Raw genomic sequence first — 26,660 nt, 5'->3', positions numbered from 1 at the left:
ACAACGGCTCCTAGAACAGTTGTCATCGTAACTCCTTTCAAAGTTATAGACATGACACACAATCCAGAATAATCACCGGAAAGTTGTTTGGTTTTTTTAAACCAAAAACAGACAAGAAGGAAAAAAACAACATTTTGTAAAAATTCATACCTCTCCATCAGGACCAAGACCAGATGCCATTCCTTCTGCATTTTCTTCAGCTTTCTACAACAAATGAAGAAGTGACAAATACTATGGTCAGATTAAAAGTAGAGTAAGAATACCTTACATGATGTAAACATTTCGGACCACTAATATGTTTCATTTATTTCTGAATAGCCTGGGATTCAAGTTATTGAAGGTGTGGATGGACATAGACGGAGACAGGCCCAGCACAATTAACAAACAGAAAGCATTTACCAGCGAAAGGAGGGTACCTACTCACCTCAATCAATCTGCATTTAAGAAGTGGCTGGCCCACTCAATTTCTGGTTCAGACCTAAAGCTCAGTTGCTTATAGGCTATTCTAATGCAAATAAAATAGTAAATTATTTTCATATGATTTACTATTAATTTCCTCCAAACTGCTTTAATCTTAATTTTAAAGGTGTCAGCAGGCATCACAGATTGTATATTCAGGGAAGGCACTTTTATCTTGGGTATATATTTCCTTTTTTTTTTTTTGGTCTGACAACCAACTAGAAAGAGAGTATTTTTTTCAGTTCTTCGTACTATATTGCAATCATGTGTAGACCTCACTCAAACTAGAAACAAAAGGAATCCTGGAGTTCTTCACTGGAGAAAGCTAGATTTTTTTTTCTCTCCATGCACCAACCTGAGAAATGAGCAGTATATTCCTCAAAGCTTATCCTCATTTACCTTACTTAAAAATGTCAGCACAGTATGAGGAAATATAAAAGATATATAGTTTGCTTCTGCATTCAAACTTTCTTAAACAATTCTGAGCAAGTAGCTTCTCCTTATATCACACTGCTGATTTTTTAGTACTACAGCAAAATATTACTTTGGATACTAATATAAAAAGAATAGACTAACAAGAAGTGATCTCTTAAATTGTGTTTTATATATAAAAAAGTTCCAAGTATTATTAAATAAATAATAATGTGTGATAAATAAAAAAATGTAGACTATCAAGTTATTCCCTTTTTTTTTGTTTGAGATGTATACTTGAGGAATAGTTGTACTTTTCAATATTGATATAATCCTTAATATCTGCTTCACATCATACTTCAGCCTTTTTCTTCGCCATTAAATTCCATTATCTAAAGCATGTACTTGAAATGAAAATGCAGCAGTTGATGCTTTGAGGAACAACAACAATACAAACTTCAAGGCTGTCTGCTGCAGCATTTCTGGGCAGCAGGTATGACTGCTGACAAAGAAATTGTACCAGAAGTGAGGATTTTAAATAAACACAAGGGCAGGATAAGTTATGAAAACAGTTATCTAGTCTTGGCTGAACACACTTCATTGACTGACTATACTTTTTCCCTGGATGAACCAGAGCTTGGATCGTTCTTTTACACTAGAGAATACTGTCCAATACATAAAGATTGTTACAGTTACCTACAGGCAATGGAAAAAAACCCTATGACTCAAATCACAGAAAAGCAGTAAGCATCAGGGCTGTTCACTGTGCAAAAATCATGACCTGCTGTGATAACATTTTTAACCTGTAGTTACAAACAATTTTGGAAATTCAGAAGAACATATTACAAAGAAAATAAGTGTAAATAATGATAGACATATTGCACTTTTATTCCGGACCATGCACAGTGATCTCTATTGTTGACAGTTTAATCCTCGAATTGGAGAAATCCCAATAACAAAAAGCAGGAAGTCACATTTTGTTATTCTCTGCATAGTGACAGGAAAAACTACTAACAGTAAAGTGAAAAGCTGCACAGCAAGTTGATCTAGCCTATGAGATGAAAATTTCATACGGAATATTTTTTCTTATCCATGATTACAGTAGGAAGCTAGAGACAGAAAACATAAAGAGAGGAACGTAAAAGAAATAAACAAGAAAAATCTATCATGAAGATTACAGAAACTGCATTCCAGAGAAAGAATGGACTAATCTCAAATTTTATTCTACTAACAATATAATGTTCATTTGGATATTCTATAATGAGTCTGGCAAAGATTATTTCTTCACCATTTACTTCCTCACTGCGATTTCTAGGAGAAAATCCTAAGATTTCTCATTTTTCTGTAAGTACAAAAAATTAACTACAGGTATTAGTAGATTAAACTTTAATATGGATTACAAAACATAAAAGCCTAAGAAATGAAAGTGTATGACTTGGAAAAAAGACACAGTGCCACTAATTGCAATGCCTTACACAGCCATGCAATGAAAACTTCATAGACTTCTAGATTAAAATAAAGGACATATTTGTGTGACCTCTACTTCCTTCACAGATGAGCAAGATTGCTGGAAAAAATTACAAACAAAAAGATGCAGAGGAGCAAGACAAAGCGAAGATTTTCAAAACTCTTTTTTGCTAATCTTCCCTTAAGTTTTACGGTGGGATATATATAAACACTGAATATTTACAGGACATATTTCCTTTCAACTTCACATGTGGACAGTTAAAGGAACACATATTTATTTACATTATTAAAGTGATGCAGTTACTTCACATGCTGTCTTAATAACGATTACCTCTACTGTGCATTATATACATTAAATGAGGCCTGTTGTCACAGTTAATACAGGCTAAGAACCCCATTCAAATTACATCTTCATCCTGTGCTCAGGTTATTGTTCCTATGTTAAGAACATACTCTCGGGAACAAAGGTTTTTTTGAGAGCAGGAGAAAACATGTATTATTTTTTAGAGGCCATTAATGTCCAAGATCAGTATTTTTTCTATGCTGATTGTTTTTAACATATTTGCAGTACAGTTATCCTGTAAACACAATGCTTGTATTTGTAGCAGTAATTAGTAGCAAAGCAGGCATGGAAATGGATTACAAAAATCCTCTTATACATTCTGCAAGAGATGAAAGGTACTCAGAGGTTGTAAAAATCATCCCTTAACCACTGTTTCACACATGGAATTATTTTTTTTAAAACTTCACTGTTCAATTTCAATGACTTTCTCTTGCAGGGTAAAACATTTCATACAAAGAAAAGTAATCTTGGAAAGTTTCAATTAAAGGTTAAAAATGCACAATGAACAACATTACTGGCAAAATATTCATTTACTACAATAAACCTAGCCAAGTTCCTTAGCCATTTTCAATGGTCCTACCAAAATGGACTGAGCCAAGTGTATAATGTGGAAGTCTAAAATAGGTGCCCTGGATGAGACAGCTACACAAACCAGGCTGTTGCCATCTTCTTCACAATGTATTTTTGAGACACTGCACTCCTTTTGGGTACATTAATCCTAACTTACGTATCTGTCCCAATTTTACCCGTATAAAGTTTATGAGCAAATTAGTGTTTTGAGGAGAATTTTATAATCCTGCTTCCTCACCACCCTCTTTTGAGTTAATAAAAGCGCATATGTATTTCAGCAGACAGAGAGATGAGAGAGAGATGAGTTCCCTCATCCTCAAGAATTTGGTGGTGTAGATGTTTTAGACACACTGCACATGTATGACAATCCGGCATCACCACATTTATCAACATTTAAATTGGATTTGAAGAAGAAACGGTTTAAAATATCAGATGCAACTACTTGCCTTCTTTCTTCTCCTTCGCTTCTTCTTCTCTTTGGCTGCTTGTGCCTGTTTATGCTCCCATACCAGGTTAGTCAAGTTAGCCACATACTCATCCGTCTGCTGCAACAGGTAGGCCAGGCGTCTATCTTTCTTTTGATCAATCAGCTTACGGTAGCCTTCTTCATCTTCAGCCTAGTGAACAAAAGAGATGTCAGTCATTACAGAAATTATGGTGAATGCGCACCATCCAACTCCTATGTCAACAATAAAGTGTTATCTCAGGTTGTTATGATCTGCACAGAGGGGTAGCTACATGGGTGAAGAGCTCATTGCATGATGAGGCCCAGACAATCATACATTTGTATCACTATGTCACAGTATCAGAGGGGTTGGCAGGGACCTTAAAGATCATCTAATTCAAATTCCCCTGCCATAGGTAGCAATACCTTCCTCCAGACCACATTGCTCACAACCAAATCCAACCTGGCATTTAGCACTTCTAGGCATGGGGCATCCACAACTTTTCTGAGCAACCTATTCTAGTGCCTCACCACTCTCACAGTAAAGTATTTCTTTCTAATACCTAATCTAATCAGACTTTCATAGAACCAGAGAACATTATTAAGGTTGCAAGGCCCCAAAGACATCAAGTCCAACCACCAACTCAACCGTGCCAGGCACCCCCAGTAAACCACGTCATCAAGCACCACTTCCACATGTTTTCTGAACTTCCCCAGGCAGCCTGTTTCAATGCTTGACGACCCTTTCAGTGAAGTTCTTCCCTTGATGCAAAATCTGACCTAAACCTTCCCTGGAACAACGTGAGACCATTTCTGCTTGTCCTATGGCTTGTTACCTGGGAAAAGAAACTAACCCCCACCTTGCTACCACCCCCTTTCCAATGGCTGTACAGAGCCATGAGGGTTCCTCTGAGCCTCCTCTTCTCCAGGCTAAACAATGCCTGGTGCCTCAGCAGCTCCTCACAAGAACTTGTGCTCCAGATCCTTCACCAGCTCCACTGCCCTTCTCTGGACATGCTCCAGCACCTCAATGTCCTTCCTGGAGCTGGGTCGCAAAACTGAACACAGGATTTGAGGTGTGGCCTCAGCAGTGCTCAGTACAGGGAGACAATCCCTGCCCTGCTCCTGCTGGCCACACTGCTGCTGGTACAGCACAGGATGCCATTGGCCTTCTTGGCCACCTGGGCACTGCTGGTTCATGTTCAGCTGCTGTCAGCAGCACCCCCAGCTCCTTTTCCTGTGGGCAGCTTTGCAGCCACTCTGCTCCAGCCTGTGGCACTGCCTGGGGTTGTTGTGACCCAAGGGCAGGGCCTAGTACTTTGCCTTTTCATAATAGCACTTTGCCATTTCACTGGCCTCAGCTTTTGATGTAGGCCATGATACGGTTGGCTTTCTGGTCTGCAAGTGCAAATTGATCACCTTGTCAGCCCCAATACACTCAAAACCCCTCACTGTAAGGTGTCAGTCACACTTTATCTGAAGACAGTATGAAGAGCCGTATCACAGGAGCCTATCCTGTGTCGTGTTTAACACGTCTATCAGTGACACAGAGGAAGGGATGGAAGGCTCATCAGTCAAGTTTCCAGAGGACATGAAACCAGGGGATATCTATCAATATGCTCCAGGGCTGGGCTGCACTTCAGAAGGACCCGAACAGGTAGAGAAGCTGTGCCACTTCTGATGTTAGAGGTTTTCAAGACAGGACTGAAAAAAGCCTTGAGCAACATGTTTTGAACTCAATGTTAACACTTCTGGAAGGTGGTTCAACTAGAGAACTCCCTGACAAGGCTGAGTGACTCTGAGACAGAGATTAAATGATTTTACACATTTCCTACTCTCATGGACTAACGACTGGAAAAATCTGCAGTAGTTATGACCTGCAGTGGAAGGCAAAAAAAAATCAATGCTATGTTAGGTAGATTGCATGTCCTGAAAGAGAGATGGTAAGTCTCCTATAGGGATGACTTTTCGAAGACATGAAGTGTAGGCAGTTTACCAAGAGGAAGAACATAGGAACTGGACATAAAATTACATTTAGTCCTTTTCCCAGTATGAACACAGATCATTTTCTTTTAGATGTCACGTGAAATTTTTTTTGTTAGATCTATGTATCACTGTTCTACTTTGGTTTTATTTCATCTCTGATAGAGCTCACTATCAGAAACACGATTCACCAGATAAACCCTTTCTCTGAGTCATCCTGGCAACTTCTTCATCCTCGCCACAGTGTGTGTATTGGACATACAATGAATATTATTTTCACATGCTGTAATGATGTAATACAGAATGCCAGATAAAAACAAAAAAGCAGCAGAGGTGCCTGTCTCAATTTTGGTTGAAACAACAAATTAAGGAAGTATACAGTGCCTTATAAAAACCAAACATGAGTAAGAAATACTTTAAACATGATTACTTTAAAATACAGCAATCTGGGAGATCTCCTGCTTTTCTAGAGACACCAGAATGGCATACAGTTAAAAAGAATAGCTAAAATGTTCAGATCGAGTTTGCAAAATTCCATTGTTATGTTCAACCCATCAAAATTACAATGCTCAAACCCTGAGTTTTCAGGAAAAGTAAATTATCATTACAATTGTTATTGTTGTTGTTTTTATTGATTCTAATATTACTGAATACACAGTCTGTGTAATCTAGCCAAGGTACTTCTTTTATACATTTAAGCTTGTCTTGACAGTATCCTTTTAAATCACACCAAAGTCCATTTTTGCACTATATATATACTACTGTATAGTAGTTTGGAGCTGTATAGAGTTGTGGCACAATTACCATTCCTAATCATAGTAAATGAAGGGAAATTTATGGAATGAATTCAGCATTCCTTAAAAGAGACAAAAAGTTTTAGACATAGCACATTTTCATAGACCATGGCAAGCTTCTGAGAGGAGATGATGTTTTAAAAAAACACATTAGTACACAACTGTGAATTCCAAATTTACCACGACTACACTAAAACTAAATAGGCAAAGTAATCCCATTAAAAAAACTTGGTTTTGAGAAGGATTTAATTGAGCAGTAGGTACAAAACCCAAAACTGAAAATGTCTATGAAATTCTGTATGTATGGTAAGAGTTTAACCTGTCTTGGTGAGCTGTTCTAGGAAAAAGCATTGATAATTCAGAAGTATTGGTATCCTGCTCCATTTCTGGACATTTAAATCTACTTCATACTTTTCAGCAGTGGACATCTTCATTATTTATCACAATGCGTGTTCAATTTGACATAAGATGAACCTCACAATATACAAAAGTATTTCCCAAATGTCAATATTGCTTTTATTTAAAATCAGCTCATTTTTTGCTAATAGTTAATATTTTTACAAGTTAAGTTACACAAGTATTATTAAAAAGCTCTATAATACTAATTACTAGATAATTTTAAGAAATGCTTTAGGGCCTACACGTTTGTTATTCTCTTATGCAAGTTCTTAATTTACACTTTACACAAGCTTTCATTTCCAAGTTTGTATCACTGTTATATTTAACTTTTTCTGCGTTTCATTTTGTGGTTTTTAAAACCAAACTGTTTAGCCCATATTCATGGTGGGCATAGATTCTGGACTGGAACTAGCACATCTACACTTCTATTAGATACTTACTGCTTTTTGCCAGCAAGTTAAAAAGTAAGCTAGTAATTTCCTTTCACTCTGTGTTGGTGAAATGCTAAGAAAATGTTAAGATAGAGTTAACCAACATCTTGAAGAATTTTTTCTACTCCAAGTGACTGACATCCTTGTACGTACACACTGATCTGTCTACACTGAATTTCAGATTTATTTTAACCCCTGAAATGTTGGCAGCTCCCTGACTGGTTCCACAGCATTCTGAAGAAATATGATTATACATAAACCCATTTTACTCTGTTCTTAGAATAATACAGCTGATATTGTGAGGGTACAGGCAAGGAAAAATCATGAAATGGTAAGGAGTATGCTCTGAAGCATTAAATGGGTAGAAGTGACTGCTATTCATACTAAAAATACATGCATTACTACTATTAGGTACTTTCATAAGTGGAACCAACTGTACGTAAAAATTGTGGAGAAATGCCATCAACATGTCAATCATCTGGAATCTTCCAAATTATAAAACTAGAAATGAACCAAAGTCCATTATTTGTAAAATGGACCAATAGCCCTGCAATGATACAAAAGTGTCAATATATTAAGTTAATAAGATTAAGTTGCTGTTATTTAGAAGTGGCTGTGCTGAATTTTCATGCTAGTAAAAAACTGGAAAACATTCCTGTAAAAAAAACCTTAAAACAGAAGGAGCTATAGGTTAAATACAATAGTATCACTCTACCATCAACAGGAACATATATAACAAAATGTAGTAGTTTTGGATTTATATTCTTTTCATTACTGAGTACTTGCCAAAGGAAACACATGGGAGTGGCTGAGATGGTATATAATCATATTAAAAGGGTACAGTACATAACTTTAACTAAAACAACCATATTTCTTCCTCTACTCCTTACCATTAGTCTCCTCATTCTTTCTTTCTCAATTCTCTCCGTTTCTTTTTTCTGCTCACGTTCAGTGTTGGCATGCCAAGTTGCCACAGCTTTAGAAAGTTTCTGAATTTTCCCAGCAACTGAGCGGTGGTACTCTTTAAAATCTTTAGCATGTTGCAATATGCTATTCAGGTATTCCTAGAAAGAGAATCAAGTTAATGCAGGCACTCTAACACAGCAAGTATTGAAACTGGGAATGTAGGAGTTATAATCTTAAAGTCTTCCAATTACTTATCACATTACTTGGAGTTGTTCAATCAGAAGAACTCCAAAGGTAAATAAAATGCGTAAAAGAGATGATTTGCACAGCAAAGCAAGGTGCATTCCTGTCATGGGGTAAACACCTAATAAGTTAAAATACCTGGTGCTTCTGCCTACGCTTCCTTTCCTGTTCTATCTTCTGTTGTTTTTCAAGCTTTTCTGTCATACGAGCCTCTCTCAGAGTCTGGCGCTTGCTTCGTTTGTAGGCTTTGGAGTTCAGTGCTGTCTCCAGGGTTGTGTCACGACGCATGCAGGCTACTACCTCTTGTCTTAACTATCAGTGGAGGGAAGAGGGAAAAGACAAACACTCAAAAAAACATAATAGCTCTTAATAAAACAACTTTAAACACTGTTATGGCAGAGTAAAAAAGTAAACAGTTCAAAATATATCCCCATCTCCTCTTCCATTTTTATTATAGTAAAGATACAGCATTGATACAGTTACAATAGGTACATCTGTTACCCCAAATCGTAAACCTTCACAAAATGGTCAAATGCATTAATCACTCTTAATCATAATTTCTTCCCTCTTTACAAGGTTCTGGTAACAACTGTCCCGCAGCAGTAAAAGGGGCCAGCCAAGATGTTACACCATCGAAATAAAATATAAATGAGCCACATACATGTTTTCTAGTGCTGGACTTGAACACAACCAAAAACTTGTTTTGCTGCCAGCTGTACAGAAGACAGGCGGGAGAGGTAAATGTTAAGAACTTGGAATAGTATTGCCATAGTCCCAGCAGTACAGCAAGGAGAGCCTGCTGTTTTTCATCCTACCTCTGATAAAACTTCATCACAAAGGAGTGCCAAGGGTAGAAAGGAAGGAAGACTTGGACACCATGGCACAACTCCTGCCAAGGCTTTTGTCAGGAAGTATTTTGCTTGACCTGCCAAATTTTATCTTTGTTCTTCCAAACTAGCTGTAAAAGCCAATGGCAAGAGGCCCATAACAGTCTGGCAGACTCTTTTCTGAAATTGATTTGCTGATACAGGCACTCAACATTCAACTTAAATTGTATGTATGATCCTGTTATGTTTAATTTTCAAAGCCTGTGCCATAGCAGAAATCCCAAAAACAAATCACAGAAAATACCACACACAACACCAACAGACAATTTTTATTAAAAAAAAGGGGACTCGTGGAAATACTAATTGTGTCCAGAAAGAGGTATCTGTTGAGAAGATCCGTGCTGAAAAATCAGCTTGCAGTCTGTCCAGCACTTATTCTGTCTTTGTACCAATGTCATCATGGTCATTTCAGAAGACACAGTTATATGCTCACATTCTAGACTGGAAGATTAAACAAGGAGCAAAAGTAACACCTGCACATTTTTATTACCAAAACAAAATAAAATCTAACATTTCCATTACTTCCTTGTTTGCTACATTAACTCTCATGCAGGTTCTGCTTACACTTTGCACTAATGCAAAACCTCTTTCCAGTTTACTCTTTGCTGCATGAACATGTTTGCTTGTGACTGCTATGAAAACTTTCCTCAAGCAAATGGCATTACCTGGCGCTGGAAATTCAGTAACCTAAGTGCTTTCAATTCCACTGTAGCTTTGGTTCGCAGATCAGGGGGCAGAGAACCAGGTAAGTTCTCCAGTTCCTGGATTCTGTGAGCAATTCGAGCCTGAAGTCTACAAAACCAGAAAACTGGGTAAGACACCATGAGAAATCTGTAAGGCATTACTAACTATATAGTAAAAACAGTCAGTTTAACTCAGGCATTTACATGTCTTTCTCTGTTTTTTTCTGAACTAGAAAAAGTTCTGAGATGATGCTGGGTATCTTTTTCCACTTTGAAAATAAATTACCAAGTGATCAAAAATGTGCCCTGGCTTTTCTTTTCAACTAAAACTAGATATGTGAAAACAAATATGAAAATTCTATTTTATACATACTATTCAGGATTCTGCTTTCACGGTTCCTTGATGGGTGTTATTTTTATGCAGTGTAGTCAGTGATGACATAGACCATACTTGCCTTACTATCTGCAATTCTACTTCATTATTTTATTGACAAAGTAAGTTTGTTCATCAAGCATTCACAGCTATATATCTGTAAATTGAATGCTACTTCACTCTTCCTTTAGAAGCTCATTTTGCATTCATTTGCAAATTAAAGAGAGAGAAAGAAAGAGGGAGTAATATACAAGACAGAGAGAACTTGATTTTTTCCAATTTTAGTATCACCAGAAGAATTCTGAAGTTTCTGGCACAACTAATAGGACGTAATGTTGCATTACTGCAGAAGACTATATTTAAGAGTGTAAAAAATTGAAGCAGAATTAGGTAAGTAATGTTTGTCATACAGACTGAAAAGCAAATAAAGAAGAGTTATTTCTTAACTAGATAAAGTTTCATTAAAAGCTGAAAATACTTGTCTCGGTCGAGAAAAGTTCATTATTCCTGTAGAAAAAGTCTTCATTCAGAAAATGACACTACCTTATTTTGCTATTTCCAGTTTATAAACTACACTAAAAAGAAGCTCACATTTTGCACAACCAGGCATTCCAGTTAGTAGGAAGCTATTTTAGTTCACCTAAGGATACAAAATCTTGAAAATTAAGTGGTTTCTTGGAGAGATGTACTAGCTACTGTACATTCATACAAAAAACAGCCAAGCTGTTCTAAATCATATGCTCTACCTGTCGCTTACCCACACATGGATGCAATCCTGCATCACATCGATTATTTACCACTCTTTTTTTCTTCCCAAATAGCTGAAGTGTGTCTCCTGAAACTACCACCTACAAAACAGTTATAGCCAAACCTCAGTTTCCCTGACTTTAATGAAACCTTAAGGGAGCAGTAACAATCTTTCAAACCTTTACTCTGAGATGTGAACTTATTAAAAAAACAGAATATTGAACATATTTTCAATTTGTTTTTACATTCTTGCTAGCAATGAGTGCTCCTTCTTCTACTATACATGAGGATGAGTTAATCTAGGTTCTCCCTGACATACCTTATGGTTTTAGATAACTAACTGTAAGAGTCACTTCCAAACAAACACGAAGTGAATTGCTGATTTCTTAGTTCTGTCAGAATTGTGTTTTTTCTTTACTTCAGGTATGAAACATATAGAAGTGTTTGCTGTCACAAAAGTTTACACAATAGAAGTTCAAGTAGTTGACAAATGTGGGTTGGTCTCTACATTTCTATCAACAAAATACGTAACAAAAATCCAAATACACATGTTTCTTGAGATATGTCCAAATATAATCAAAGCTCATAGAGTGTTTTTATTATGTCCCATCATCATATTATGCAGCCTACTCCCATATAAAACCCATTTCACTGCTAATAATTTTTTTCCAACTTGGTATTATAAAAAAAGCAGACCAGAAAAAAATGCGCATGAAATTTTACTGTTAAATTATACTGCAGATCAGTATATCCAGGGTAAGTATTCCTTCAGCTATTTTCCTTTGTATGTTGAAAAGCACTGAGCTACAAACAATGATAGTTCAAGGCTTTGGTGGATTATTGCCCTGCCTTTAATCACCCAGTCAGAGGAAAGGTATAGAAAAAAAACCCCAGCAGTATTTCTAAGCCAGTAGAGGTATTACCTCAGAAAACTCTTACTGTAAATCATCTCAGTTCTCTAAAATAAGTCCAGAACAGAAAAAAACTTGAAATAGTAAAGCAAATCTACAGTACCCATACGGAAGAATAAAGAAAATGACAACCAGACAGGTTACATATGAACCAAACAAAAAAACCCCAAAAAATGAACAAAAACAAACAAACAAACAAAAAACCCACCCAACAAATAAACCCCCATATTTTGAATTTTAATTTCTTATTTTCATACATTTTGTATGTATTGCCTATAGTACTAATAGAGTAATGGTAATAATGTTTTCTTCAGTAATCAGTAGGATTTTTTAAAGAATTCCAACTCAAGGGAATGGAAGAACTGTTTGAACTATCTCTCACCACAGGCACCTTCTAGTCTTTAAAGGAAGTGATTACAGTTTGTTGTACTGTTGCTATTTTCATGAAAAAATGCTAACAGTTGTTAAGTAAAAAGAATCCAAAGAAAAAAATTTTCCCAGATGTTTTTACAATCACTTGAAGTATATAATCTCACCATGTAATGGATGTAATCCATTAATCTTTGCAGTTCAGCAATTTACCTTCATGTAGAAAGTGGATACTGAATGTATGCACAGATCTCTTAGCAAAATAAGTGAGGCACACACATTCCTCACTAACTCAGGTCAACAGCAGAGGTTACAGTTGTACAATCAAACCTGTCTGGCATAGATGCCATGCAGTAAAAAAGATACCTAAGACGATACTTTGCAGATAACAGAAAGAAACCACAAACAATCTGTGGGACATTACCAAGGGTATTATTTTTTAATGTGTAATGAGAATGAGAAGGTGGAAAAAGCCTTTCAACATAATAAAACAGCTTTAAATTATAGGCATTATTATCTTTAAGACAGATATTCAGCGACATTAAAAAGCAGTACTTTATTTTGAAGAAAAGTATTAAGGAAAGTTTTATAAAACATGTGTTGGATTTGTGTAGCTAGGTGTTGTTAGCTGGGGGACTACAGCACTGGCTTCTGGCTGCCAGAAGTTTTCCTTACGGCCAGTGGAGCCAATGCCAGAAGGCCCCAGGACAGACCCTTTCACCAGTCAAGGCTCAGCCAACCAAAAATTGTGGCAATGTCCCCGTGATAGAAGATTAAAGAAGAGCAAAAATAAACTTACTGGACAGATTAATTGTGACTACAGAAGAGCAGGGTGAAAATACATGACAGGAACAACTCAGCAGACACTAAGATTAGTGGAGAAGGAGGGGCTACAGGAGCAGACCTGAGATTCCCCTGCAGCCCATGGAGGACCACAGGGATACAGGGATCCATCTGGAATTCAAATGGTTTTCAAGGTATAATGCCCCTTTATTAAAAGGATTTAGTGGGAGATCTCAGGAGTCAACTATTTCATAAAGCTTTCATAAATCTCAGTGTTTTCAGGACAAGATGTTTATTTTGGCTTTTTTCTGCTCCATTTTTATTAAGAAATTGTGAACATGCTCCTGAATTAAACTTGCCTACATTAAAGCTAAATCCAGCAACATTCAAACCACAGAAACTGTCAAACTGCTTTTTTCAAAACTTTTGTCTGATGTTACTTATACAGTTTTAAATAATGAAGATTTCCAGGAGATTCTGGAAGTCAAAGTAAATTTAAATACCAGTAATGTTCACCATTTTAAAAAAGCCTGGATCTTACATCTCTGTTCTAGGATAAAAAACCCATAAAATATAAAATTCTTCTGCTGGAGAATCCCCATCGAACTTTCAATTCACTCTGCCAAGAACATCAGTGTATTTAGAAAATAACAGATATGCCGTATCTGTAACTGGTTCTCTAAATATGTAAAAGAATCAGCTTTATTTTTGTCACTCCTCCTGTTATGAACACTAAGACATAACAGCTTGGCACAAATAGTGCAATACAGCAGGGCTGAAGAGCAATAATTTGAGGTTAATTGATCCAGAAAATGTTACATCATACCGGCCATATGATTCTTCATTGAAATTAGTGCTACAATTTTTCTACAAGTCAGAATAACAGTGAAACCATAAAACGGTGTATTACACAAGCTTTCTGAAAAAGATGCTGGAAAATAGTGATTGCTCATGTTGAAATAGTTCTAACCATCCAGTCCTAGGGGTATACATGTAAGACTGGCAGAATGATGACAAGAATGCACTGACAGAATTACTTAAGCAATACTTGACACAAAATGTAAGACTCTTCTATATCAAGGCCTGAATTTGGGCATGGCATCACACCCAAAAGTGCTTCAAGGTGTTTTACCTTCATAAAGCAAAAGTCCTTAAATCAGTCTTCTGTGAGATCACCATCTCTTTTGGCTACCTTCCTCTACAAACTCAAAGTAACAACGCAAGATGCATCAATAATCCAAAATAGGCAATACTCTGAGTGCAATTACTTTCCTCTGACTGATAACCATCAGGAATGTATTTTAGGTGCAGGTCAAAATCCTTCTGCCTGGTAGACTCTCAAGGTCAGTCATTAAATAGCCTTGATGATATGAAGAGGGAAGAAGTCTCTTTCTAGCTCCAAAAGAAATGTCCTATCCTATCCTATACTTTGCAACAAATATACTTCATCATCTAAACAGAACACTCAGGAGGCAATTTTTGAAAATCATGCTCCCTGGTACATTTTTTCCTAATCTTTCATATGACTTTCTTATTCCCTCCACCCTGGTTTTCCAGACAAATCCATCACATTCATAAAATGTGGTTCTGCTGTGTCTACTAACTCTTCAGCCTTTCCACCGTCTCTGTTCTCTTTTAACTTTCCTTTGTTTATAATACTGAAAACCTTGTGCATGAAATTGGTTTCTCTGTACGGATTTTTTGACTTCCCAACTTTCAGTGTTTGCAGGATCCACGTAATACACTAACTCAGCAGAGCCCTTGAGCCTGTTTCAAACTTAAATGGTTTCCAGTGATAGTACCAGTATGCTTCATTAGTTCATCATCTGGGGTAGAAGTAAATAATTGTTTGATTTGATTTCATGTTTGTGTACTTCTCGATAACGCAGCCTTTCACTTCGCTTACACTACTACCACTACAGTACCTGATTGCAAGGAGTTCCAGTTAAGGATGTGAAAATCAAGAATCATTTTAATCTTGTTATTCACTTTTACCTATATTCACGTTCTTGCAGTATTTCAACAGGATCCAGTCCTTGTGGCTTCTGGATGGGGCTGATGCGGTTCTGCTTTTGCTGCAGCTGGACAATAGGTGAAGGTTGTCCAGGTGGGGGCTGTGGTACAGATGGCCCAGGTATGGTGGCAGCAGGCTGGGCGGCAGCAGGAGCAGGAGAAGGCCTCCCACTAGGAGCTGGCGCTGGAAGCTTTTGTTGTGCATTGGAGATGTTCATATCTGGGGCTTGGCCTGAAACATAAATAGTACTGATTTACAGTATGAGATATGGAAAGCAGGAAGAAAATCAAGATGGCTTTTTGAAGACAAGACATGAAGGCAAGGTACACACTGAAAATCACCAGAAAAGGCACACTGAGATTATATTCTGTTTTTTGAAACAGACATACTAAAATGCAAGCATACCATACATGGCAAGAAATGGTTGAAAGAAAAACAAACATATGAAACTTTATGATGAATGTAATTTCTTTTGCTATTCCTGTGGACTTTTAATTCTAGTGGTACAAGCTAGTGGTTCTAGCTGTAGAACTGATTTCCTCCAAATGCAAGACCTCATTCTGCCTCTTGCTCACTATCTTGGCAGTTAGAAGAAAACACCTAACCACAACCTGACAACAAGCAAAATTAGGTCTGATTTTAGACCTCTATCAGAACTTGATAACCATATGAAAATTTCTACAACTGTATTTAGAACTACCTGCCAGATATAAACAGCTTTTATTTCACTATTGTTCTATTCATTTATTTCAAATAATCAGATACTCAATTATTCTAATCACCTTGAAAAGCAACATCTCAGTTAACATGAAAATAGTACCTGCCACTTACAGTCACCAAGGGTCATAGACTTCAGTATTTCATTATGACAAGTTACCTGTGCATTCAGATGTTCACAAATTCACTACCAGCAGACATTGCTAAAATAAAGACACCACTTAAAGGTCTCAAGTGTCATAGTCGTCACTTAAGCTAGGGAAAACAACTACAAAGTAAACCTGCAATCTTGTAATCAACCTTAATTCAAAACCAGCATCCTGAAATCTATAGAGATCACCATTTGTCATCCACACATCTGCATCAAACTCCAGAAAAGGAACTTAAACACAAGCTGTAGATTCTGCATTTAGCAACACTGCATTTCAGCTTATGAAAAGAAGAAAAGCAAGCCCATCAAAAGCCTCTGTGCAACCTCAGTTGTCAGGGAATCCGGGAAGTTGAAGGACTGCACAATGAATGACAAATTAATTTAAAGTCATGAGAAAAAAAGTTACAGTGTTCATTTGATCTCAAACACTGCAATGATCCTTCAAAGCAACTGATTTCAAAAGAACAAAACATACAGAAGGAAACAGTGTAATTCTACCATGATTTGAAAACTTTTGTTTACAGTAGCAAAGGTGAAAGACAAACTTGCTGCAATTAAGCATGCTCAGCACCTAACTTACTAACTTTTGTGTGTGTCTCTCAGAGAACTTACACATTCATTCTGATTGCAGAAAAGGTGCTTCATGTTCAATCTGTCTAAAAATTGCAGTAATTTTATGTTGGTATTTTTCAAATGAATAAAAGGTTAGACTCTCCTTGATTAAAATCTTAGACACAGTAAAGGTTACACAATTTTTCCTGCACAGTTTTTTACCTTTCCTTTTTACTTTTCCCCACATTCTTTTTCCCACTATACCTTCAGTCCAAGTTTTAGGGGTAACAGCAGTTGTATGTCCAGGCATCCCGGGTGCAGCCCCTGGTCCAGTTGCAGCACCACCCATTGCATGTAATCCAATACCTGCAATTTCACAGAGGGAAAAAATTTGACAGAGGGAAGAAATGCTAAGCATTTCCCAGATTAAAAAACCTTGTTTTCTAGCATGCTAGTGTATTCAGGAAAGTAGTACCTTTCTTCATTAAGTAAGGATTTAAGTGATTTTTACTGCTAATACATACCTAAAATCATGTTTCATGAAAAATCAAAACTTGGTAGTTAAAAGGTTACCAAAACGAAGTGAACATTGACATTATTAAAACCTAAGAAAGTAGTATCATCTTAACCCTCGATTCTAATGCAAAATCACTAATGGAAGTGTTCAGAAACTAACAGGTGCAGGGTGTTTAATGTAACAGTTTTCTTAGGACCAAAATGTGCTTGCTTACCTCACTGCAACATCTATTACCATTGTGAGAAAAAAATAACTACACTTCCTTTTTATTGTTTTGCACTTAACCGCACACTATACATTGTTTATTTTCAACAAACTAAACAATCAGTCAACTCGATCTAGATTATTTATCTGCTTTGCTGCATAGCAACGGAAGACTGAAAATTCACTGTAAGAAAAGGCGAATTGCTATCAGTAAAGTACAATTAACATTCAAAACTGTCAAGCATATCAGCACAGACACAGTACTGCACAGTGAAATAACTTCTATTTCAGTTATTAATATTCTATTTAGACAATATCCTATTAATGACAGATGTGTTTTATGTCCTTACTCAGGCTTAATACTGTCCCAAATTACAGTCCTGCCCATTTCTTAACCCACCACAGGTAGAACTTCAAGAATTATCTGAGCAATGCTTCTTACCAAGGATTCACTTACCAGACTGTCTGTTGAAGGCACTGGGAGGCTGCTGCTGTTGAATGCCAGGCAGGGTTCTCTTGCCCTGGACAGCAAGCTGGAGGTTTTCTGGCAAGGGCTGACCCCTAGCCAGCATTTTGTATGCTAGAATCTGAGCCCGCAGCTGATGCAGCTGTGCAGGGCTGAAAGGGGAAGGCCCTCTGTTAGGCTGATTCATAACTTGTGGGTCTCCTGCTATAATGGGTCCTGACTGACTGGGTGTCATCTGAGGTGGTGTTGGACCTCCTCCAGACATTGGACTGGACACATGCTCTGGTGCTCCTAGTGGAGATGGATGTGGAGACATATAACCTAGAACAGGTAGAAGAATCATAAACTTACCACTCTGCTAGTTAAACCCGAATTTAATCCAATTTTTTAAGAGTACATAAACTATAAAAGTGTCTCTCTCAGGTCAGGACTGCTGTAGCATTTTCTGAGAAGACAGAAGTGCAGTCCAAAGTTCCCTGGGACAACAAGATAGCCTAAGGAGCTCTTCTTGGAGAAAAACTACAGTTATTTAGTCTAGTAATTCCTAAACGTAACAGTTACGTGCATATTTGCAGTAAGACAAACTAAAACATGAAACACAACACAGAAGCCTGAGGATATAGTGTTGCTTACTAGAACTATATAAAACTGTTTCTTTGTGGAACACATGCAATGAAGTCTGCCTAGTTTATAGCTTAATAGTCTAAGTTCGAGGCACACACATAGAAAAATACCCATTCACTTCTACAGGCCCTCTTTGCCAAAACTCACCAACACACAGAAGTAGAATTTATACAGATTAAAGGTTTGAGCCAGATAAAGTATGTTCAATACCTTTTGCCATTCTGGGTGCTCAACAACTTGAAACATCAACTGCAAGCACAAGAATCACCCTTTGAAGAAGCTGCTGAAGACTATGTCAAGAGCAATCACAGTTCTGAAATGAATAGTGCTTGTATCTTATTACAGCACTTGAAAAAGAAGTGGTTTTAATTCTGATTATTAATTACACCTACTACATATTTTCTTGAGCTTCCCAAAGCACAACAGACAGCTAGTTTTTAGGGATTTTGTCCCCAAGAGTGAATAAGAGGTAACAATATTAACTCACTTCACTCTAGTACTGTGAAACACAAATAATCTTCTCACAAGTTGGAGAAATCTAAAAAAAATTCATAAAAAATCCAAAAATCTTCTGGTTAATTTGCATATTCCATGTTCATAAGCCACAGACCACAACTCCAAAGATCACAGTAAAGTTCATGATTCTGTGACATCGAATTTCCTGTCACTTTAAAGTGAAACTACATCAATTTTATCTATATGTAGTACAGGTCACAGAAGAAATTTTGCTCTCAGCTTCACTGTTCTTACTGACCCTTCAGTAAAGGCAACATAGACAAAACCTCAAAGTAGTCTCAACTTTTCTGGGATGTCAGCAGCCGTAAGTCACTAGAACTTCAACAAATGAAGAGATTAGAGTACCAAAAATAAAGGTTGTAAATACATGAGGCAGAAGGAAAAAAAGAAAAGATTTCAGCTCTCCTATAAAAAGGAATTCAGTTCTCCTATAGAAGTACAGTGGGAAAAATAGGATTTCTGATAGGAAAAGACCAGACAAGACAGAAATAGACCAAGTTCAAACTAAAAATTATGATGACAGGAAAGGAAGATGATTTTGGCAAGAATAAGAGAAGTTACATAGTTCAAGAGAAAAACGAGGGGAGAAGTTCAAAGAAAAGGAAGAAAGAGATGTTAAAAAGTTAGAACTACTGGAGTTATATACTAGTTAAATATAACGATTGTCTATACATCTCTTGTCAGTGATAAAAAGTATGATAAATAACTCAAGTTTATTCCACTTATCCATCTTCTTCCACTAACTTACTTTTACCTTTTTACTATTTTAATAGAAGAGGGGAAGCTACAAATCCCTCTTGCTGGGCACACTGCTTAAAAAAAACCCATCATACCACAACAACAACAAAAAAAATGCAACTGCATTAGTGGTTTATACTATGAAACGGGGTTTATCGCAATGTTTATCCATTATTATGTTTCTAAATCTGAGGATTTACTTTAAATGGCACCTACCTGAAATTACATTGTTTTCTGAACTGCTTCTGAAAAATGGTTTCTGTCCCTCCTCAAGTTATACTGTCCAATTTATAGATTCCATAATGACTGACAGATTTCAGACCCAAGATCTTGACATACATCTGACTACAAAAGTTTAGAATAGTGGTCTATGATGTTGAGTATTTGTTTTCAGTGTTTCAGTTCAAGCTGCAAGTCTGTGACTAAGTTTTGCAAATGAATTTTCAGAAGAAGACATTTTTTTGTATTTCCAGACACATATTTATTACTTACACTTTGTCCTTCCCCCCATGTCCTTTGCAGTAGCATTCTTAACAATGGCAAACTGCGTTTGACAAGAGGAAGAAAGAAAATTCATACAAAGTCAGGAAGGAACAAAATCCTTCCAAACTCCTTCTAGAGGTCTTAACATATGGCATTTACACAACGTAAATTTTGTGACATGATATGAAAATTTTCCTTTAAAGTCTGAAAACTTTTATATGATCACAATGACAAAAGATATGGCCAAAAGCCTGTCCTAATAAAGTACAGTAATTTCACGATTACAAGCCACACCTGATTATAAGCCGCACATCCAGGTGTCTGCACCAATCTTGGGTTACAATATGGAGTGTGATAAAAGGTATCTACTCTATCATCATCTGTTGAGGGTGGGGGCAGTGATCCTCATCTCCCTGGGAGATATTCTGCTAATGGGCCATCCATTGAAACCAGGCGGGGCATTGTTCTTTATCTTTTCACAGCCCATCCTTCCTCCAGTGAGTCATTTTCTGCTAATGGCCCATTGAGTCCCACTATGTGAACTGATAAAATTACTTCATCCCATTAAAAGTTGCTCCAGCCAGGGGGAAGAGCCCAACATTTCTTGCCAAAATAAATACAGAGGTTTTGGGACACTAAGGGAGCCCCTTTCTCCACTGGACTCTAGAGGGAAACGGGACTCCTCCACATCACTACTGGACCTCCAGAGGGAAACTGCACCTTCTACAGAAGCACTGCTTCAACACATCTGTCAATGCAGGAGGATGCAGCCACCATTTAATGGGACTGCTACCAACACCCTGCCTGACGGGGTGTCAGGTTGTACTCTGACTTTGTCAGTGTTTGGAGTTTGTTTCTTTGTAGTACTGTATTTCTATTTTAATTTCCCTAGAAAAGAACTATTATTCCTAATTCCCGTATCTTTGCCTGAAAGCCCCTTGATTTCCAAATTATAATAATTTGGATGGAGGGGGTTTACATTCTCCATTTCAAAGAGAAGCTCCTGCCTTTCTCAGCAGACACCTGTCCTCCAAACTAAAACAGCAACTTTTCGTTCTTTGTCCGTATATAAGCCGCACCTGATTATAAGCCGCACTTCCAGGTTCGGACCAAAATTTTAGTCAAAATGGTGTGGCTTATAATTGTGACATTACTGTATTTGTACTACTTTCTTTTTTCCTATGTTATTACACATAAATACAGATAAGTGTGTACACAATAAGATCCCTTAAAACTGAGTTTAACCATCATAAAAGGACAATAGTAACCTACAGTTCTGACCAACACAGAGAATAAAAATCACCCACTACCAGGAAAGGGATGCCTAACAACCCTGTCTATAATACAAAACTGAGGTAATTTCTAAGCTTAATCAGGTTACTCCAGATCTTGTCTAAGTTCTAAAAACTTTGAATTATTCCTAATCACTCTTATGCTGAATTTCCTTTCCTTTAAGTGCCATCAGAATTTCATGTACACGATTTGTAAACATTACTTCTCTGCTTTTACTGTGCATCTTTGAGAAGAGTCTTGTCTGTCTTTTCCATACCCCTTCAATGGGTCATAGAAGAAGGTGCAGCAGAAACCCTTCTCAAGTTTTCCTAACTGTATGCATAATCAGAAACATATTTAATCCACTTTGGTATCAACTTGTTCAGCAAAAATACAGCACAGCACACTGTAAACAAAGTATTTTCTTTACAGTATTAACATTGGAAGAAATCCTCGGTCTAACACTTCTCCAAGTACTATTGGAGGAGAGTGTGTACACAAAGTTTCTACTTTAATTGCTTTTTGTTTCACTTCAATTAACAGAAAAAATAACATCTTTCTCTTCTGTTTTAAAGCTGAAAAATCAGACCACTAAAAATTTCTTTTTTTCTCCACTTTTAATACCATAATGAAAGGGAAAGAACACCTAACAATGAATTCAAAAACCTAGTAATGATACAGAAAGAATCAAAGTTTTAGCAGTCTAAACACTGGAATGTTCAACAGAGGTTTTGAACTGCCACTAAAATTCAGTAATTCTTAAACAATGAAAGTGTCTGAGGAACATATAGGTTGTATCTTTATGCTGAAAACAACAGCAAAGGTATATTTGTACTTAAGAATATGACTGTAAGAAAATTTTTGGATTTGGAAGACATAAGACAGGATTGAAGAAATATAGCTGTGTAACTCATTGAACAGTCACTTCAATCAACAATTGAAGTTAGTTAAAAAAACAAAAAAAAAAGAATCAAGTACAACTTCACAACATACAGTACGAAAGCAGTGTCTTGGAACACAGTGGACAGTATATCCATGCCAGATTGAGGCTAGAAACTTTCCTAAGGTAAGTAATATATAAAATTTCCCTCTCAGTAGCACGGCCAGGGTTAACACCAGCTCTTGTGAAACTCAACAAAGAAGAGAGAGGTCACATGTGTGCAAGTAATTTAAAACTAGGACTGCAGAAATAAAATTGTTGAGATGTCTTACACTGGCAGGCAGATAAATAAGGTGGTAGGTCTTTTCTCATCTTTAACAGTCTGAAAGAATTCAGAAAAGGAAGTGCAACTAATTTAAAAACAGTAGGGACGATGAACATTGTCTGTGAAGTAGCAGTACATTAGTGAATTCTAGAAGTTAAAAAATGGTATGTCTTTTTAAGTTCAACAAATACTGCATGATCAATAAAAATTAATACAGATCAAGTCCCACTATCCTAAATCCCTTCAGCCCTTATGTTTCCACTTACAAATAGCAAGAAATGACAGCCAAACAATTCAAACTGATCTGCATTTCACTGCTGTATCACAGCAACTTCATTTACTTTTTAAAAATACCAGAAAAAAACCATAAATTGTTTATTTCAGTCCATTTACATATTCTTATGAAGCTTTTATAATACAAATAGTTTATTTTATGTTTATATTTGGCTTGTCTTTCCAACTTCTCCCAAATCCCCTTCAAGCGTCAATTCTAACCATGATTTTAATCTGTTGGATAACTGTTCATGAGCTTAACAATTTACAGTAAATTCCATGCTTTGCATATAAATACTGCAGAATTCACCACAGTTCACTTACAGATCTGTAAGACAGTTTCTAATCAAATTCAAAATCAGTAACATGTAGTAAGTTATGAAGCTGGAGCAATGTATTTTCTATTCATTTAACCTATTAGCATCAAAACAAAGGTATTAAGACTAAACAGGGACATCATTGTACATAAGTTCAAGAAAAGAGAATCTGTCACCAAAACTAGTCTGGAATGTTACCCTTTCTCCAATTTAGTAAGACTGAAAGGAGCAACTGCTGGGGAGAAAGATACCAATTCATAGCATTTTCCCTCATAAATTAATGTCAGACTTCTGAAAATTATCCTATTGTAGTATGTAATAAAAATGTGATGATCTGTCTGAGCTAGTAAAACATTCTTTCTGCATGACTCGCATCTCACTGAGCACCAATAAAAAGTAAACCCAAAACTAAATAATAAAGTTGCATACATTAAGTTAGTAATTACTGTTGGTTAAAAAAAAGCCAAGATCTCAGAACAGTAATTGCCATTCAATCAGTGAACAGGCACTTATGTAAAATAACATATTCTTGTAGATTTAGCTTTCAAATGTTTCTGACTTGCTCATCATTCATTTCACCTCAGAAAAGCCTGTAACATAGCCTTAACATAGCCTGTAAGAATCATTACTTCTAAAATTCTCTATCAACTTTCTCTTGTTCATTCTTAATTGTATGCTTGATTTACATAACCATATGTACAACTGCATGTGCAGTTGCCAATTTACTTCTAACTGATCACCCATATTTATATATTTTATTAAAAAATCTTGCTTTTGTACTTAAATATAACCTTTTGCAAGACTTTCTTTTTTAACAAAATTACTAAAAAATAACTAAAAAGACTGCTATTGGAACATCTGACATTTAAATGAAATCTCATTTTGTGATCACTTCCCATTGTAAACTGCATACCGAAGGACTAAAGCCCATGGATTCATCGTAACTGTTCCACACAGATTTCTAAGAACTGAAGTATTTTATTGAAGGCTATCCACCCTGCCATCGTCAAGAAATTTAGTGACATTGTTTCCTACTCTAGTTTACCAGTCCTTTTCAGAATCTTGGAGCCTGTGAACAGGCAAATTTCTGTCAATAAGGGACTATTACAGGTACAACAGTCTACCTAACTTTTCCAAAATAGACCAGCAACTCTTGACCTCTAAACAAACTTCCCTCTTTGGTCTATGGAAAAGATAGGAGACATCCAATGCTGACTTAGCTTTTGTATGACACAAAACTTACCACAAATACTTGGGTAGTCTTTGTTCACGGGTTAATTATCTTCATTAAGTAAGATACAGCTATTTAACACATTCTGAATTCAAATAATTTTGCAGGTAAATTTGCAAGTACCAAAATACACAGCTTTCTTTTTCAAAGGCTCCATCTATTACAAACCCTTTTATTGTCTGAGAATGTGTAAACCAATCAAGTACTCTTTCAATTATCTCATCAGATAAATTAAGAAATTGAGCTTAACATTCCCCAGGATAAAACATACCCTTCTCAGCAATGTAGACTGCTTTTTATGATAAATTTTATACTACTACACAGCAAACTGTTTTGCTCCTAGACATGCATTGTTGTTGGCTGTGCTAAAATCTATGCCAGAAAAATAAGCACATTCTTCTCAGACTCTGATCTCAGACTCTCATCAGCCTTTGTAACTAACTTATTATTCACTGCTAAACCTCTATGCTATATGTAATTTTTATCTATACTGACTGCAAATTTTTTTCCACAGTACAAATACTTTGAACAGCACTGAACCTAAACAGATTTCTAAAAGACTAGAAAAATCCACAAGTGGATGATCATCTTCTAGTTATAGTTTAGTTTATAATCTGTCATTTAATTATCTTTACATATTTAATGCAGATTATATTGATTTTACTTAGTGATACCTTTGTTGTAAATCACAGTATCATACAATTACAAGCCAAGGAATTTTTATAACTCTACCAGGCAGACAACGTGGTGTCTATCACCACGCTGCTAGCTTTAACAATGCACAGAAGCCCCATACATGGGCTAAGACAGATTTTCCTGAAAGCTGTACAAATACTGTATCATATTTGTTGACATTTTAATGAAGTAATTTGGCTTATGATCTCCACCAAAAAAAAAAAAGACAGACTTGTTTGACTAGTATATAAAAATAATGTAATAGTATCATATTTACATAATATTTAATAGTAAATTTATCAGATTAAAGGCTGACCTTATTCAATCAGAAGGACTTGGACAAGCTTAAGAAGTGTGACCATGTGAACTTCACGAGGTTTAACAAGTCCAAGTGTAACATTCTGCGAAAGAGCTGAGGCAAATCCCGGAATCAATACATACTGGGGCATGAAGGGGTTGAGAGCAGCCCTGCCAAGAAGGGCTTGGGGATATAGGAGGACAAGAATCTCGACATGACCTGTTACAGAAAGCCAAACGTGTAGTGGGCTGTATCCAGAGCAGTGTGGCCAGGAGGGCCAGGCAGGGGATTCTGCCCCTGTGCTCTGGTGAGACCCCACCTGCATCCAGCTCTGGAGTACCTGCACAGGAACAACATGGAATGGTTGGAGAGGATCCAGAGAAGGCCACAAAGATCAGAGGAATGGACCAGCTCTCCTTGTAAGGACAGGCTGAGAGAGCAGGGGTTGTTCACCCTGAAAAAGGGAAGGTTCCAGGGAGACCTTATTGTGGCCTTTCAGTACTTGAAGGAGGCTTAAAAGAAAGATGTCCTTTTTAAAAGGACTGTAGACACAGGACAAGAGGAATGGTTTCATACAATAAATTCAGACTAGTTGTAAGGAAGACTTTTTTTTTAATGAGGGTAGCGAAACTCTGGCCAGGTTGCTCAGAATGGTTGGCAGACACCCCATCCCTGGAAACATTCACGGTCAGTTTCAACGGGGCACTGAACAACTCTGAAGAACAACAAATAACAGAGGTCTGATTTATTTGAAATGCACACTGCAAAAGGGTCGGACAGAATGACATTTAAAGATCCTCATCCAATCCAAACTATACTATGTTTCTATGATTCTGTGGTTTTTCCAGAAAACTATTCTTGATGGTCGGAGTTACTAACAACATCACAAAGAATTAAAAGACAAGAAAATTTTTATTTTACCTACAACAATATTTACTGGCACGCAGCCAAGCCATTCTTCCCAAGCTTACAAATTAATGGGTAAATTTAGGGCAATCCACTTCCTGGAGTTTTGGACTTATTCAACTACTTTCCTCAAATGCGCCCCAAAAATATTAATTAGTGCATATTTATCTACTTCAACTTGAGGATTATAAACAATAAGCCATGAAAAAACCAGACTTAGAACTAATGAGGTCTAATTTCTAATTTACACTAATATTGTTAAAAATTGTACACAACTGTGTAATGTAAGCTCAAGCA

The 26,660-nt window shown here is 36.7% G+C and overlaps 1 protein-coding gene across 5 annotated transcripts in view; it reads right to left on the bottom strand.

Annotated features, from left to right (window-relative positions):
• Window positions 1–26,660, bottom strand: part of SMARCA2 (SWI/SNF related, matrix associated, actin dependent regulator of chromatin, subfamily a, member 2) — a 125,011-nt gene that overhangs the window by 74,541 nt on the left and 23,810 nt on the right. For all 5 annotated transcript variants that reach the window (XM_033085486.1, XM_033085490.1, XM_033085489.2 and 2 more), the window contains 8 exons: window positions 17,817–18,146; window positions 16,903–17,004; window positions 15,200–15,449; window positions 10,004–10,130; window positions 8,590–8,763; window positions 8,193–8,366; window positions 3,697–3,867; window positions 151–204 (listed from right to left, as the gene is read on the bottom strand). In XM_033085486.1, coding sequence (XP_032941377.1) covers window positions 151–204; window positions 3,697–3,867; window positions 8,193–8,366; window positions 8,590–8,763; window positions 10,004–10,130; window positions 15,200–15,449; window positions 16,903–17,004; window positions 17,817–18,146 — 1,382 coding nt within the window. The remainder of the gene's footprint in view (window positions 1–150; window positions 205–3,696; window positions 3,868–8,192; window positions 8,367–8,589; window positions 8,764–10,003; window positions 10,131–15,199; window positions 15,450–16,902; window positions 17,005–17,816; window positions 18,147–26,660) is intronic.

Source organism: Catharus ustulatus, chromosome Z (assembly GCF_009819885.2).
Source record: "Catharus ustulatus isolate bCatUst1 chromosome Z, bCatUst1.pri.v2, whole genome shotgun sequence".
Lineage (NCBI taxonomy): Eukaryota > Metazoa > Chordata > Aves > Passeriformes > Turdidae > Catharus > Catharus ustulatus.
Note: the sequence above shows the minus strand (reverse complement) of the source record. Positions and strands in the feature narration are given on the sequence as shown.